The 17,819-nt window shown below is 35.3% G+C and overlaps 1 protein-coding gene across 2 annotated transcripts in view; it reads left to right on the forward strand.

The window, feature by feature from the left end:
• Nucleotides 1-529: 529 nt before the first annotated feature.
• The window catches only part of LOC150093645 (arylsulfatase B-like), a 29,694-nt gene continuing 12,404 nt past the window's right edge, over nt 530-17,819 (forward strand). Inside the window, exons 1-5 of one of the 2 annotated variants that reach the window (XM_090412552.1) lie at nt 530-669; nt 5,298-5,417; nt 8,865-9,024; nt 12,133-12,245; nt 16,384-16,518. In XM_090412552.1, the coding sequence (XP_090268678.1) occupies nt 5,310-5,417; nt 8,865-9,024; nt 12,133-12,245; nt 16,384-16,518 (516 nt within the window). In that variant the 5' untranslated portion in view covers nt 530-669; nt 5,298-5,309. Of the gene's footprint in view, nt 670-2,223; nt 2,243-5,297; nt 5,418-8,864; nt 9,025-12,132; nt 12,246-16,383; nt 16,519-17,819 lie in introns of those variants that run through there. The other variant, XM_090412551.1, reaches the window with a different exon arrangement.

Below are 17,819 nucleotides of genomic sequence, written 5' to 3' on the forward strand. Positions count from 1 at the left end.
GATCTTAAAATGATTTCCAAATTTAGAGTGAAAAGTATATTTAGTTAGGTCCCATTTTATTTATGAACTCATTGTTTATCACTATAATTGCATTTTACTGGGATGTATTTCAGTCATTCACCTCTAGCTTATGCTTGTCTAAAAATGGTTAATTTATCAGACGAAACTTTTATAGTTTAAGGTCAGTGCGCGAACAGAATTAAAATATCAGCATTTTTTTTTTTCTTTTGTTTGCATCAGCAAATCTCATGTCGTATCTACCTGGCACAGACAACTTCCTGCATCAAAGCATTTTCAGGGTCAAATCTCTAAATTAGTTTCGTATTTAATATTTTAAAAATAGGCGAAACTAAAGAATCATAAATTATGATGATAAAAGGGTATTAGAAATTTTGATAAAGCATGTCATAAAGCTAATAATCTCGTCATGCAGGTAAGGAGCATCGCGATTTCAGAACATTACTAGCTCAGTAAGAGATAAGCATAATTTATGGCTTAAGACTTTTTTGTATAAATCAGAATCTTCTGGAGGCCCTAATTTCACCTTAAGGTGAAATAACACTAGAGTTATTTATTATTTTTTTTTCAATCAGAACATGAGTTAGCAATCGTGAGAAAGAGAGTTCAGAGCCAGTTTAAGAGATACTGTAAGTGAAGAAAGAGTAATCGGTAAGTTGGAAATTTAGTTATAGCTCTCTCTCTCTCTCTCCATGTTATTATTATTATTATTATTATTATTATTATTATTATTATTATTATTATTCATTTTAAAACTCAACTGTTCGAAAGTAAGGCAATGTATGCAAAATTATTTAGCGATGGTTATTTCTTGCAATAACACATATTACATATACAACAAACAACGCTCACCAAAAATGAATATATTACTATCGCTTATGTTTCTATCCGATCTCTCATTAATGTTTGCTCAATCGCTGATAAAATCCAGGCTAATTAAAGAATGCCAATCGCCATGACGCTTATTTTCAGAAATAGGAGTAATTCTATTTCATGGATTCACATCTTTTTTATATTCCCGCCCACAAATAGCGTTAACCTATAGTAAATTAGTATCACGGGAAACAAATGATTTTTTTTTATTTCTAGCCTAGTCAGATCATTCTGCAAGTCAATCTTGATTCCACTGCATGCAGTTACTTACTGATGACGATGATACAAAGATGGCAGTGTATGTGGCCTATGAAATCCTTCTTAGTATCACGGGAAACAAACGATTTTTTTTATAAATTATTTTATACTTTACTTATTATTTTTTTTCATAATAAGTAAACTATAAATCTTTACTTATAAGTAAAGTAAAGAATTTCGGGCAGAAATTCATGCTTAACAGACCTCTTAACAGAGGTCTGTTAAGCATGCTTAACCGACATGCTTAACAGAGGTCCGAAATTCAGACCTCTGTTAAGCATGTCGGTGGCCTTACCAAGGCAATGTCAATTCATATTCTACCTAAAGACATTCACAAATTTATGCCTGCCATCGGATTCGAACCCACAACTTGTTGCTTAGAGAGGATATACTACGTCATAGATGGCGAACCTATGGCACGCTTGCCAGAGGTAGCACGTACGAGAATTTTGCTGGCACGTCAACGATTTACAGGTGATATCCTTTTATACACTTATAAATTATTTAACCTTTTTTTTAAAATTGTTACAATACGTACAAGTTAAATTTTGTTTTACACCAGAGAGCAGCTATGAAGATGTGCATATGATTGGTGCAATAAAACAAACACTTATTTTATGTAATTGAAAAATTGGACAAGAGCTTTTGGTTAGATACTGTGTTTCCGGTGCAACATATGGTTTTACTTGAGTCTATACAGCGTAGTTTCTGTGGGAGGGGACATCGATAATTAGCGCCGATTTTATTCCGGCTGTCACTATTTGTTGAAAAATATATTACATAGACTGCCTTCGTACCTTAATCAGGGATCCATAAAACTACTTGTTTTTCTTGCATTTGCAGTATAATGGCTGTTGGGGAGGGGATGTTATTAACTGCTGGGAGTGAGTTACTATCCCCTCAACGTGAACATGTTTAAATATTTTTCGTGTGTGAGGCATATGCAAGACTTTTTAATGTCTTTTTTTTCGTAAAGTAAAATCAGGGATGCCAGTCATACGCGAAGGCTAGTTATTTTCGAATAAATATGATAAGCGTTTCGCCGATAAGTGGACATCCTTCTGCTTCTTCCCTTGCTCAGCTAACTTCGTTGGTGAGTTACAATGCATAAATATTTTTCTCACTACTGTATTTTGTTTTGTTTTTTTCAAACTAAACATAATGAAAATCAATTTAATAATAGAATAATCAATTTTAAACTGAATAACATTATAAATTTATATATAAATAAATATTATAAATAAAATAAAATATTTATAAAATTATAAATAATTATCTATAAAATATTATAAATAAATAAACATATATATATATTATAAATTTATAAATAAATAAATTAATTAAGTTAGATTAATTTTCTATTAATTTTTTCCCCTTTAAAAACTGCCCTGCACGTCAGCAACTCGATTTGGAAATTTTTGGCACACGCACATAAAAAGGTTCGCCACCACTGTACTACGCGTTGATTACAAGATTTGGAAACTGGCTTTCAGCCGAGCTGGTCTTAACCGTAGTCATTAACAATAGCCGAGTTTAGAACTATCAAGATTTGTTAAACCTCGAAGCCAGAATGTGATAGACAAGTGTCACATTATTATGATCCTAAACCCTAGTGCGCTTTTCTCCGGAAAACACGCACACTAGGCTTCAGGGAGAGGGGAGCTCTACATGGCTCCCCCAAAGATCGAGTAACTCGGTTGCTTGCTGAAGAAAAGTTCCTCTACTCGGCGACTCGAATCGAATCTATAGCAATCCTTCTTCTGATGGTGAAGCGCTATGGAACAAGAAGCATTTCCAGAAGGAAGGATAAGCAGAATTATAAAAGTCAATAAAATTTAGAAAGAAATATAAAAATCGTGAAAAACATTTTTGGGAAAAATTTTTGGGACTTCAATTCTATAATTGCTTCAAAACAAAATTAGGCAGAAATAACAATCTGAAGAACAAGAATGGAATAATTTGAAACAATAATAAAAATCAGCATTTCTCTATAGGGAACGTCATTCATTATCATAGCAATTGAAATAAGCTATTTTCGACTTGATGTACTATAGATAATTGTACTGATAACCATTGAGTCATTTGGCCAAATTATGCTATTAAACATTGTCCAACTGAAACTAAAAGTGAGATGGCTCAACAAGGTTAACATAATGGACAGTAAGAAGATAAGATGATGAGGCTCTAATCTCTTCCATCTCATAGTTAGTATCTTATGTTTGTAGATATATGTTTGTGTGTGTTCACAGGGGCAAGCAAACAGGGGCAGGCAAACCAGCCCTTGTTTATTTTATTAAAACCATCTTCATCAAGGTTTCTCTCATCATAGACGGAATTCGAACCGGGTGTTTCAACTAAACTACGAGATTTCAAACATCAAATTTAAAATCCATACCGCCTGCGTTGAAGTAATTATACGTTCAAATCAACTGACAGACCAAATGTATTTAATAGAAGTTACTGCAAAAACACATTTAAAAATTGCGAAGTTCAGGCACTGCCTGATAAAATTTATTTGTGTACCTTCATCTTCAGACTGATTTTCCAGTAAACAAAAGAAGAAAAAATAAGTTGTGAATGATCAGATAAAGATGCGGAGAAACTTGCACAAGACCTTCAGGTTCTTTAGTCGATCTCAACAACAGTTCTTATACTTCTGGATGGGATTCTTGATTATTATTCATCTTCAATGTTAGCGGAAGTGAGCGGTAAGACACCGGACGTGCAAGGAGTGAAAAATACGATTGGTCGTAAATGGCAGTGAGAGGGTAATTGAAAGCGGACATGGTAAAGATGATGAAAGAGATTAAAAGTATGAGGAATGAACTGAGGAGATTTGCATGGATATGTGAGGAATAACGGAACGAAAGATCTGAAAGAATTACCGAATAATTTGAGAGTAGAAATGTATGGGGATTCGATTATTAGCGGCTTGGTGAGTGAAAAGGTGCATGAGGTTTGTTTTCCGGATGGCAGAATGAAGACGGTGATTGAAGCATTGGAGAAGAGGAGTACGCGAGCAAAAGAGTTAGCAGCGGTTGTTGGCACAAATCATTTCACTGGTAACAAGGAGAATGTAAGGAGGGTTATGATAAGACTGTTATGGAGAGTGAAAGATAACAGTGTGGAAGATAATAGTTCGCTCGCCTTCTCGACTGATCATTATCAGTCAAGAAGGCGAGCGAAGATTATGAATGGTAGGCTAGCAGAGTTGTATGAGGGGAAAGGAGTTCATTTTGTGAAAACGTGGGATGAATTTCAGGGATGGATGGAGCTGTATAAAAGAGATGGGCCACATTTAAATGGATTTGGTGTGAGTCACCTGTGAGCAATCTTGAGTAAAGTGAATCGAAGACCTGAGGAAGCAAGAGGAGTTGTGGAAGAGATGGATTGTAAGGTAGGCTAGTTTGCGAATGGGGAGGTGGTTGCACGAGTGAAAAGAATGCAAGAAAAGGAACAAGGAACATAGGGTACACCGGGAAACGGAGGAGATCTAGATGAACAGGACGACACTGAGAAGTGGAGATGATGGTTTTAAGAGTAGATGTGTGAGTGCGCAAGAACAAAGTTTAGGACAGTGAAGGATGTGTGTGGGGGGTGACATTTAGGTCTAGGGAGAGGGTGTAATATCAGTGATGATAAGCAGAAACGGGTATGGGAGTGTGGAGGAGTCATATCTGAGAAGCAGGGTCAGTGGGATTTTATGCCACGCTAAAATTTTCGGGTATTCTGTTACAGCTATTATTAGCGCGGAAAGCAATAGCGGTATTTCACTCATTAGGATTTAATTTTGAGAAGAAAATAAACAGTTTACTTTTGTATGAACTTTTATTTCGAATTCAAACATTTTAGTAACGAAGTAACGAATCTGGTTAATACCAAAGACACACAATTACCTTCAAAAAACTATTTTAGTCAAGAAGAGGAATTCTGTGATAATTTTAATACCAACGAACATACAACTAATGAGAAACAAAAACAAATTTATCACGAGATATCTTAATAAGTTGATTTAATGTTAAAACAGACCTCTAAAACATAAGAACTGTAAGAACTCATGAATTTTAGATAAACCTATAGTTAAGTTGGTAATATTTGATAATAAAGAATGTGATGTAATATATTTATGAAGATACATATTTATGCAGAAAAAAATAACCATGAAGATGCTCTCTTTTCTTTGGATGTTGGTATTCATTCCTTCTATATGCTTTGGATCAGAATCTCGATCTCCTCCACACATAATTTATTTCAATATAGATGACTTAGTAAGTATCTCTAAAATAAAATTGATTGCTTTTATTTAAGTTAGTTTAATTTGACAGTCGTAAATGTTCTGTAATAAATGTTATTCTATTTACTACGATGATAGAAAGGAACGGATATGGATATGGATGTCTGTGAATCCATCGGAAAATAAGCTGATGGTCTCTGAAATTTATATTACTTTTAGATTAAACCAATCCTTGCTTTAATTTAAATATCCATATTTTATCCAAGAACTGCAGATAACTATCCTAAAGAGATTCTGTTGCTAGAATATCTTGTTAAATTGCAATGTCGCAGATTTATTTCTAATGCAGCACATGAAAGTATTGGAAACTGAGATTTTCAATCTTACAACTCGAAAATCGACCGTACAATTCGCACTATATGAGACATAATATATACCGTTAAGGTCAAGGGCCATGGGATGGAGGTACTCGTCTGTCATATGCTGTCTCTCCCGAAAACCTTCATACACTAAATAATAAAGACCACCTGCCTATCCATTTTCCAAAAAAAAAAAAAAGTTAACGAGGACTAAGGGGGCTCTGCATAATCCCTTTGGGAATAAAATTAGTGATGGATCAGTGTTGGATATTAGAATGAAACAAGGTTACCACAGCATAGAAATCAGTCAGGAGGATTCAATCTTTTGAATCCTTCTGATTTATTCAAAGATTTTATTTCTTTCGAATGAGAATAAATTGGGAATCCTCATAATTGTTCTGTTGAAAGTACGATTTCTTCTGAGGAACCATTCTTATGAAAATACATAAAAGCGTGTCATCGGAATGAGAGATCGTTCCTGAGATTGAATTAAAGTACATTGAAGTCCAGGATCGATTCTAAGATGTGAATGCGTTTTAGTTTTTATGAAGGAAAGACAAGAATGAGATTTTCGGGACATTTAGATTGACAAACATGTGTCAGATTTTTAATGTTTATTATTTTATTATTGTAATTTACTTCAATTTTCAATTCGTATTATAATTTAAAAAGTAAATTCGTTTTATTGACAGAAAGTTAACATTCTGTCAACAGAAAGTTCCATCGTGATTATATGATTATAATCGCCTCACCATATCCCCCCTTCTTTATATCTGTGGATAGAAAGACAAACTCTAAATTCTTTAGGATTCAAAGTTTGTTTGTTATAGATACTACTGGAAATTATCCCAACAAAAAAAAAATGAACGACCCTTGAGAAATGAAAACAGATAATTGCAATACTGAATTAAAGGAATTTAGAATGTTTAGAATGCCATCACTATTATATCGTTATCAGATATACCCGTAAAAGATGTTTAAGCCATTAATATTACTGACTAGTTTCCCATCAAGAGCGTCCTTCTAAGTTGGTCTGTTATTTGTTAGGACCTGAGGTATATCGAGATGTATTGTCTTCAGCAACAGACGATATATCTCAGCAGTATTCATGATCTACTAGATACAATGTTTGCCATTTGCTTCAAGCACTGGCTAATCTTTCATCTTATGTTCTGTTTAAGTGACCATACCACTTAAGATTAGCCCTACTCACATTCTTGAATATAAACAATGCGAGTTTTTTCTCCCTAGTATCTTCGTTTTTAATATGATATCTGGTATAGTGTGTTCAACCGGCTCACCACTGGGAATACAGTTATGGTTTTCTAGATGTTTTATTTATTTTTTTTTTTTTCAAACTAAAATTTGAATCATAAACACTTGTGGTGCATGTGTTTAAAGATGATAATGCACATCCTAAGTAAAGTAAATAACTAATCAGTTCGAAAGCCATCTGTTTCTACCTTGATCAGAAAATATGTCACTCGTCGCAATAAAACAAAATAAAATAAAAAAAAAAAAACTACTAAGAATTCATCCGGAACTTCTTATATTTTATAAGTTATGTCATATATTTCTTATAAGTTTCTTCTTATATGCTATGGTTACACACATTTTAGTAGAAATATAATCCACCGTATCTCTATGCACATTTGTAGAAGTGTCTCGTATACATGTAATTGTTTTCTCGTTTCTTGATATCATTAACGTGAATGTTTGTATAATATTCGCATACACGTGTCGTTGGTGACGTTTTTACGCACAATTCTGCATAAACGGATTTAAAATTCATGCAGTGATAATATATCCCAGGAAATCTAGTACGAGGTCAACCAGTAAATAAGATGTAATGTACATAATGTAATATGAGGGCTGACACATATGGGTTATGTGAGCCCTCATATTCAATGCAAAAGGAGTAGAACCTTCAATCTCCTCTATAGGATCTGCTGTGGTTCAAAATTTTCTTTAGTCACTTTGCTCCATTTGCTGCGTTTACTTTCCTAATTCAGATAGTCTGTTTAACTATTTAGTTTTGAAAGTTAATCTCATGCAATCTAATTACCCAAACCCTGAGATCATCTTTGGAGACTTCAATGTTCGTGATGCCAATGAAAGTGAGTTAGTTAACCAGTCTTATACGGAGATGGCAGGGAATTTTTTCTCCCGAAAACTCGAGAGTAAAATCTGATCGCATAATACAGTGTCTTTATAACCTTAGTTGCCTTAGTTTAATTATAATTCCAAATAACATCTACAACATCTGAATTGAAGTGATGATTACCATTCCTTCAATTCATATAGGAATACTAATAAATTTTGTGAGTATCCACTGAGCTCCAAACTGATCTAACCAACTTCTAATCCTTCAACTCTTTCATTCCATCTATCTCAGTTCTTTGGAACAGCCTTTCCCGAATGCTGTTTTCTCCAATGAATATTACCAACCGCTCTTTGAGAAACACAATTCCTTCTGTTTCCTTAATCAAGTGCCCACTCAAGGCACACTTGTGAGCCTTCGTATGTGGGGGATCATATTAAAAAATGTGAGCCTCCGTAGCTCAGTCAGTATAGACGAAGCTTTTTGGTCAGAAAAACCTGGGTTCAATTCCCGTCCATGACGTGAGACAACTTTAGCCGATTTCTGTCGATAAATGTGAGTTAGCCGTTCTCATACGGAGGTAGGGTTTTTTCACCAGGAACACTCGGGTTTTTCATCCCCTAGAACAGGCAAACCGGCCCCGTGAACATACACTGATTACAATCAGGAATACCTAAGACCCAACCATAGGACTGATACGTCAGCTATACCGGCCCTGAGGCCGGATTAAATCAAGAGGGATTAAGATGGTGCCGTACTTCCCTGCAAACAGGGCCTCACGGCCGTCGTATCATCATACGCTAAATAAATAAATTAATTAAAAAGGTTACACTGATATAATGTGATGAGTTTTTCAGTAGAGATTTAATGTCTGTATTGCTGTCTAATGTTTTCAATGTTTGTGATTGTTTTTTCTTTTCAAGTAACTGCAGGAAAAACGTAAATAATTGGAATACCATGTCAATGTCTTTTGATTTTTACTGTTGGAATATTATTGACTTATCACGTGCTTTCCGAACAGGGTTGGAATGATATTAGTTTTCACGGGGCTCCAGAGATTCCTACCCCTAATATTGATGCTCTGGCAGCGAATGGAATAATCCTGAATAACTATTACGTACTTCATCTCTGCTCACCGTCAAGAGGAGCTCTCATGACAGGAAGATATCCTATCAGGTTAGGTAGGTACTGTTATAATTAATGAGAAATGAATTGATTCAGAGGAAAGTTTAAATATGTTCTGTCGAAGAAATGTATCTGCTATTAAAATGGTTTATTTGGCTTTCATAAATGATTATATGGACCAAAATTTGAATTTCGTAAAATAGCGTCATCCGGTTTTCTAAAGGTTGTGTTAATTCAAGAGGGGAAAATAGTTTAATTCGAATCGAGTTAGAAATGAATTCTAAATATTTCTAAACAACCATTTTAAATCCATTTGCTTCCTTCATATTGTGAAATATGCTAATTTTTGATGGGGACATTTTCGAGGGTAAGCCAGGTTATATGAACATGGCTTAATTTATCTCAGTTGTAAAACATTTACTGTCATCATATTTAATACGTTTAAATAATAGTTAAGACTGACCGACGACAAGGATGGATTTACGTGGTGGTAATAAGGAAATAAAGAAAAAAAATTCTACGTGACGTCAAAGCACTAAAGGACATTGAGAGACCCATAAATAAGACAAAATTTTAAGTTCTCTTCGGACTTTTTTTTTTATTCTTTAAATTATTGTAATATTTCCCATCCTGTTTTAGTACTAATGTTTCAGGTTTTAATTTATTATTTCATTTTTCTTTCCAGTAGATTGGAGGAGCATGAAAAGAAAAATGAACAGTCATTATTAAGGGATTATTCAAAGGTTCAAATCATGTTGGGGTTTGAACTTCAAATATTCTTCGTGAGCAACTCAAGATTTCCTCAAATGTAGAATTTGAACGGTTATCTAAATTATGTTACATCATCGAAATTATGCGTCCCTCCTCACCTCTAGGAAAATCTTGCGTAGTATTGATGATTTTTATGACATATGAAGGATTTATGTGTGGCTTGAAAGATTGTAACACAAAGATCAATTGTTTATGTATTCTGTAATAAGATGATATGCGACTAGTTTCCTACTCGTAAAAAGAATATTGCTTCTTTTATCAACTATACCAGTGATGGCGAACCTTTTTACCCAGGTGTGTCAAACATCTTTTTTTTTTTTTTTTTAATATTGACGTTGTTGATGTGCAATTGCATACATGTATTATAAATTGAACTACGTAATCATAGATGGTGACTAATACACAGTGGTAAAGCTATAGAAATTTTAACAAAGGGCACGCATCGTCGAGCAAAAAAAAAAAAAAAAAGGGTGGGGGCTAACTTAGCCCTTATAATACTTATATTGCCACTTTGTAGAGCTAAAGCTTCTGACAGATATGATAATTCCTGTAGGATATCAATCATTAATGATTGATATCAATCATTAATGCTAGATCTTTTAAAAATTCCAAATTGAGAAGTCGGTTTAAAAAGCCCTTACATTTATCGTTCGGTGCAAAATGCTTGCATAAATCTGGGTAATTTCTCCACAAAGGAAGAGCCGTTCGTAAACTGCAAGCTGCCCATCGTGGTCCAAACACACGGCCGATCTTTAAAATTTTGATAGCAAGGTCTTTTGCAAACGTATTTAATTCTCGTTGATTTTTTGGTGATTAATGATAAAAATCATATGATGATAATAATCATATTTCAAAATGAGTTATTTCTTTAATGTTTTTTATTGAATCATCTAATGCTAATTGTAAACGATGAGCTACGCAATGCCAAATCACAATGTTGGGAAATTTTTGTACAGGTTTGATTGCAACACCTGATTTGTTTCCTAACATTACACTAGCTCCATTAGAACAAAATGCAATGAGATGATTTTTAAATAGTTATCAGAAAATCCATATGAATTTAAAGTAGCAATTATTATTGATAACCATTATCATTTGTCCACAGTTCCATCCATAATTCCTTATAGCTCACCACTGCTTATGCATATCATATTAGGCCTATTTATTTAACCACGTTACCGGCCAGGATGTATATATATATACGTCCAAGTTACCATGGATGCGAAGTGCATATTAAAATTGTAATACCATTGATATTACATTGAAATATGTGATGGATACGAAGCGTATGAGGATGCGTATTTTATCCATAATGGCCGGTAAGGTGGTTAATAGGACATTGATATAAAATCTATGAATTCATATTATACAATTAGTTTAATAAAGTGAAATTACAAACTTACATTACATTTAATGACTTTTCTGTTGCTGAGTACTGGTAGAAAAATGCTACACAGGCAGCGCTCAAATCATCGCTCAATCTATTTCTCCCTTTCGATTTGATATTATTTAAGGCAAAAAATAGAGTTTCACAAGAGTATGTAGAAGAGAAAATTGTAAGAAGAGCTTTAGCAAAGATTTTAAGAGCATGAAAGTTTTCGGGAAGGCTTTCCACACGCTTAGAATTTAACAGTCTGAATTTTTACACGCGGGTATCATGCAGACGTTCCTGCTCAAGTTCTAATTCATTTCTAATTCATTCCAGATTACACTGGAAGTCGGCTAGTTGCATTTCTAGATCTTTTAAATCCAACCACTCAAAGCCATCTAATTTAATATCCACGAATTCTGTTTCATCAAGATACTTTATGAATTGGATTGTTTGTTCCAACATTCGAAATTGCTCCAATCTAGTAGAAAACTGCTCAGTTATTGACTTTAGAACTTCGATAGATTGATTGATATGTTGTTCACGATTTTTGGGACTGGCTTCATTAAAAAAAATTTTCACTCTTGGGAAATACTTAAAATTGTTACTTTCTAAATCGCCTTAACTGAGAGCGATCTTACACGATTAATCGCAGTTTTTTCCATCAGAATACCAATATCTTTCAACATCCAAGGTGTGTCACCTTAAACCCTCAAGTGTGTCAGTGCTGACACGCGTGTCATAGGTTCGCCATCACTGAACTATAACTTTAGTACTTGGATGTATTGGTTCGCTGAATTACAAGAAACAGTTGCAATCCATTATTATTGTTATTGGAGAGTGAGCATCACATTGTTGCTCATCCTCTCACATTCCTCATAAAACTGCGGATGATGAAAGTGATACTGTTGCGAACAAATGTAATCGTTTATATTTATTGTGAGATAATTTTATGTTCAGAATGAAATGTGATCACCACGCTAAGAAATGACTGAAATAATTTTTTTGTACTTCTGTATCCTAGGATTGCAGCACTATGTATTGCTTGCAGGAGAAGCTAGTGGCCTTCCTTTGGATATTCCCATTATACCACAGTTTTTAAAAACACGTGGATATGCAACACATGGATTCGGCAAAGTAAGTGTCTTATTTATAACTACGATGTTTAGTGGAATGTAATTCCAAAGTGTTCGGTAAGAATTCATTCAAGCAAAGAAAAAAGTGGATATCAGATTTTTTTTGGTTGTTTGCATCTTGACTCTATTAATGGACAGAACAGAGATTGTTATAAAGACAACTCTACACCGTTCCAGGATTTTTTCATCTTGGTTGAGGAAGTTTGAAATTTTAAAATAAGAATTTTAAAAATGCAAGTAGACTGCTATTGAAAAGTTTTTATGTGAACACTTTTCAGAAACAAGACCTTTCATCATTCGTTCATTCATCTTCAAGGCCCACCTTTCCTAATTGGGTTGTGGGGACAGCAGCAGCTGCAAGAGGAACTTCCAATGGTCACGATCCTCCGCCATCAAGCTCAGGTGTTCTGGTGGGACTCCCAAACGTGTCTTGTGCCTATCAATCTAGTCCATAAATATTATGAAAAGAAGGGGTGACAGAACACACCCTTGGCAGAGGCCAATGGAGACTGTGAAAGCTTCAGACTTTGTGCTGTTTACCCTGACACAAAACTCCAAGCATTCATACAGGGACCTGATGGCAGCTAATAGTTGGCCATCCACTCCATACTCCTGTACTACTTGCCAAAGCTTATCCCGAGGAACCCGGTCATATGCCTTCTCCAAGTCCACAAAACATGTGTAGACATTCTTGGCATATTCCCAAGATTTCTCAAAGACTTCACTTAAAGTGAAGATTTGGTCAGTTGTGCTTCTACCAGGACGAAAGCCACATTGTTCTTCCTGGAACTTTGACTCAACTGTGATCCTGCACCTTCTTTCCAAGCACCTAGCATATACTTTCCCAGGCAGGCTGAGCAGAGAGGTGTCACGATAGTTGCTGCAATCTCTCTGGTCTCCCTTCTTGAATACTGGTATTATTATGCCTGTCTGCCATTGCGTTGGTGCACGCCCAGCTATCCAAGCAGCCTGACACACTCGAGTCAGCCAGAGAACACAGTCTAGATTTAAGGCTTTTAGCATTTCGGACCGAATTTCATCATCACCAGCAGCCTTGCCCGATTTTGGCGATTTTATTGCTAAATGGCTAAGACCCTTCATTTATTTCTGAAATCTTCGTGAAGATTTGTTGTGAATATATTATTATTTTTATTACCACAATGGATCAATTTTATTTATTTATTCTTATGGAAAAAGGAATAAAAACATCTACAGGTCAATGTCCAATCAGGAAAGCCATCCAGGGCCTCATCAATCACCTTGTGGATGTCCTGAAGGCCACCACCATGAAATTGGCTTCTTGTGCCGTCGTTCAGAATATGAATAATCGTCTGAGCCACGGGAGAACAATCACAATAAGGGTGGTCTAACAGCCTCCATTTATGTAGTCGGTAGCCACATCTGCCCTGGTTAGTTCTGATCCTGTTGATAGATGACCAAAACGTCCTAGGAAGAGTAAAACGAGGCTACGAAGCACAGGGATCTTCTATCAGGAAGCCGTTTGTTGGGAGATTGTTGGACCAGTATGTCTCCACATGTCCGGTGTTGATGACAGGGCAGCTGAAGAGAGTTCGTCCATGGACCAGAAAGGCTTTCTAGATTTTTAGCGAAGACTAGGTGGATTTATAAGCGTCTGGTGTAAGGGTGGATCAATGTAAGATAGGACAGGCAGCCAGGAGAGAGGGAGTGATTCTCACTGTCCCACTAATTGTTCGCATGGTAGAGTTTAGCTGGGTGTCTATAATATTAGTGTGTGTGCACTTCTTTCCCAGACAGGGGCACAGTATTCTTCTGCAGAGAATGCGAGGGCTAATGTAGATGACCTTAGGACTTCTGCACCACAACCCCAGGTTGTTCCACCAAGCCTGAAAATGATGTTGTTTCTCGTTTTAATATTGTTGGACAGGTTGGTGATGTGACTTTTATAGGTCAGGCTTCTGTCCAGGCTCAAACCGAGATATTTCGGGTAAGGTTCGTGTTCTACCATTTTTCCACAAAAAGAAAGGATGAGGTGTCGATTTGCCTCTGCATTGTTCAGGTGAAATACTGTGGACACAGTTTTTGTTGGATTTGGCTTCAAGTACCACTGGTTGAAGTACTCTTCCAGGATGTTCAGGTCTGTGTTCAAGGTTGATTCCCGGTTGGAAAAGGAGGTAGATTGATGTAGGATTGCTAGATCATCGGCGTACATATACTTGCTTGAGCTGGTATGTGGTAAGTTATACATGTAGATGTTAAAGAGTAAAGGGGCTAACACAGAGCCCTGTGGGAGACCGTTGTGAAGGAATCTGGGCCTACTCTTTTTTCCACAAATATGGACCTGAATCTTTCTGTTGGAGAGAATGGATTCAAAAAGCTGGAAAGTTTTTTGCACCTTAATATTTCCTAACTTTAGGAGGAAGTCCCTGATCTAGACTGTGTCATAAGCTGATGTTAGGTCAATGAAAGTGTCTCCGGATTTAAGTTTCTTCTGGAAGCCTGCTTCAATCTGTGTTGTCAGGGCCAGGACACTGGTCACAGCAACTTCTTCCCGGCCTGAAGCCAGCTTGTTCAGTCTGGAGTGCACTTTCGACGAGTGGTAAAATTCTTTTAAGGAGAATTCTTTCAAAGAGCTTAAAGGTTGAGCAAAGCAAGGAGATAGGCCGTAGATTTTTGTCATCATTTGGATCTTTCCCTGGTTTAGGCACGGCAATTATTTTGGCTTCCCACCACAGATTTAGTAGTTTTCCAGTCATTATAATTTTTGAGAAAAGGGCGGCCATATTTGAACTCGTTGACCGAGATGTTTTAGAAACTCAGGGAGGATACCATCCACTCCTGCAGCTTTGACATTCTTGGTGAGTTTTAAGGTTTCTTGTACCTCTTCCCGAGATACTTGGTGTATAAGTTCAGGAATCTTGGGGCCGGTGTTCAGGATTTGTCTGAGGGAAGATTGCACAGTAATTTTCCTGATAGAGCTGGGACGTATCCTGAAGGTTTGCAGTAAATGATTAGCCATTTGATCAGGAGTTATCTCTGTTGTTTTGTGTGATGTTGGTTCTTCCCCACCTAATTTTCTCAGAAGTGACCAGCCTTTCCGGCTAGATGTGGTGAAATCAAGTTCATGGATGGTTGAGATTCATTTTTCCTTTCTGTTTTTATCCAGCGTTGCTATGAGCTCCTTAGCAACAGTTGGGGCTTCAGTATTTTCATATTTGGCTAAACGTTCCTCAGTTTCCCTACTCCAGCATGGGATGTATTGTTTTCTGTAGCCTCTAGGAATAAAGGCTTTGGCTACAGTTTTGTTTAGTTAACAAATCTGGGATAGCAGTTAGGGGTAGGTGGAATTGCTGTAATGGTTCGCTCGATTTGTTTCTCAAATGCATTCGAGTTGGACCTGCGAAGATTCCATCTAGCGATTGATATTCCTCTGATGACTGGGATTGATGTGCCTGTCTCTTTTAGAGTAGGGCAATGCTGACTATTAGGGAATCTGTTGAGGATGGTTCTGGTTGTTGGCAGATGATGGTCTTCAGAGTCTTTAGACTTAGATACTATGCACAGATCTGGGGTATAGGTTATGTTCCACCTGACTGAGTGGTGAGTGCCTTCCTGCTTGGCATCGTAAATCAAATACATGTTATATGTATCCATCCAGTTAAGAAGATTATTGCCGTCTCGTGTTGTTAGAGGAATAGCCCCACGGTGTGATGAGAGGTGAAGTCATCAACATAGATGGCAGGACGAGGTGGTGGCCGGTCCATCCGACCAGGCCAGGATTGCGATGGAGATTGCAATGGATCAATAATGATAAGACTACAGAGTCTAAAATAACTTTTATAATTTGGAAGAAAAAATAACTGGATTGATGCTAATTGAATTAGAGACAATTCAGTGCAATCCAACACGAAAAAATAAAAGAAAAGATACATTTTTCAGCGAAATTCAAATATTCAAACAGAGAATAGTTATTTCCACTATTGCAAAATTATCATAATTAGTTAATGTAACAATATGATAATATTTTATATTGTTTATTTTAGGTATTTGTTTAAAATACGATCATATATGTCATGTAAATATTGACATTCATATTCTTCTTCATTTTATTCCGTAACATTTAAATTTTGTACGATTATGATTATTTATTTATTTTTTAGTGGCACCTCGGCTCTTTTAAGAAAGAATACACCCCACTTTATCGAGGCTTTGATTCATATTATGGTTTTTGGACATCTATGGGAGATTATTATGACCACACTCACTATGATACGTATATTAATAAAGAATATCCTGTAAGTAATTAAAAATATGTAAGATTTTTACTATCTCCTAAAATTAAAAATTGATGTTTGTGACTGTGGAGATTTCATGCTTAGATAATGTGAAATTTCAGTTAAAATTTTTGAATGTTAATTTCAATAACATTGCACAATAAAAAAAAAAAAAACTCGGACAATATGAATCGAAATCGGATTTCAAAAATTTTGAATCTTCCGCCGTTTTTAATAAAGGAAAATAGTCTTATATATACCGGATGAAAATCTAAGAAAAATAAAAAAGAAGTATAAAATTTAATAAGTTAGCTTGTTTTCCCAATGTTTATCGATTGGAAGTATTTTTTAGATTTTTCCTGATAAGAAGCTGGCAATATTAGATTATGCTTAGCCAACATACAAAATTATATTTTCATTAAACTAATTTTCATAATGGCCCTAATAGTTTTGAATTTACAGGATGTTCAGAAAAACTGGCTTAAAGGTCGACTAGGATGATTTTTCCCAATTTTTAAAATTTAATTTTGATATCAAAATTGGTGTCTTTCATCACTACCATATTTGTGAGGACCAATAAAAATATTATCTTCTTTTAATTTAACTTCGTTTCCACATTTTTCATTATAATTTCTTTCTCCTCTCGTAATAGCATTATCGTAATCATATTCTTTCTTCCTTGCTCCTTCTAGGTTTTGCATTTTCTTTAGAAAATCTACCACAGTCTTATGAAACGACAGTTAAGAATAGGAATGGGTTATTATGTCTTTTTGCAGGAATATTAAATATTTGGCCAGCTTCGTGTATTTATTATTAGATGAAATATATTTTATTGCGTAAGTTTCAGTAAATAAAGTAAATGAAAAAATAGTAAAAATATAAATTTTCAATTAAATATGACTACTTTATATTATAATAAAAAGTTATGTGCCACTTGGTTCCTCTACGTAGGGATCATAATATATATATATATATAGAGAGAGAGAGAGAGTAGTTGTAAGAAAATGCGCTGGAAGAACTAAATGAGTACGATTCTCTTTTATCTTCAGATTGTTTTCTAACTATTTATAATATTATTCCGTTGATAAACTATTCTCTGTACCTGTTAGTTTTTAAAGTAATCCTATTACCGAAAATTAGGACTGAAATAAGTTTAACTAAAAAAGAATGATGGCGTTAATTTCAGGTAATTAAGTTAGCTTCTAAATTAAGCTAATTTATCTAAAATATATTAAGTTAGCTACATGAATGGATACCAGCAATCTATCGAAACAGAAAAAGAAAATTCGTTTTCATAAGAACTCTAGTAAAATCGTGTGATG

Source organism: Typopeltis vanoorti, chromosome 23 (assembly GCF_054136105.1).
Source record: "Typopeltis vanoorti isolate ZY-2024b chromosome 23, IOZ_Tvanoo_1.0, whole genome shotgun sequence".
Classification (NCBI taxonomy): domain Eukaryota; kingdom Metazoa; phylum Arthropoda; class Arachnida; order Uropygi; family Thelyphonidae; genus Typopeltis; species Typopeltis vanoorti.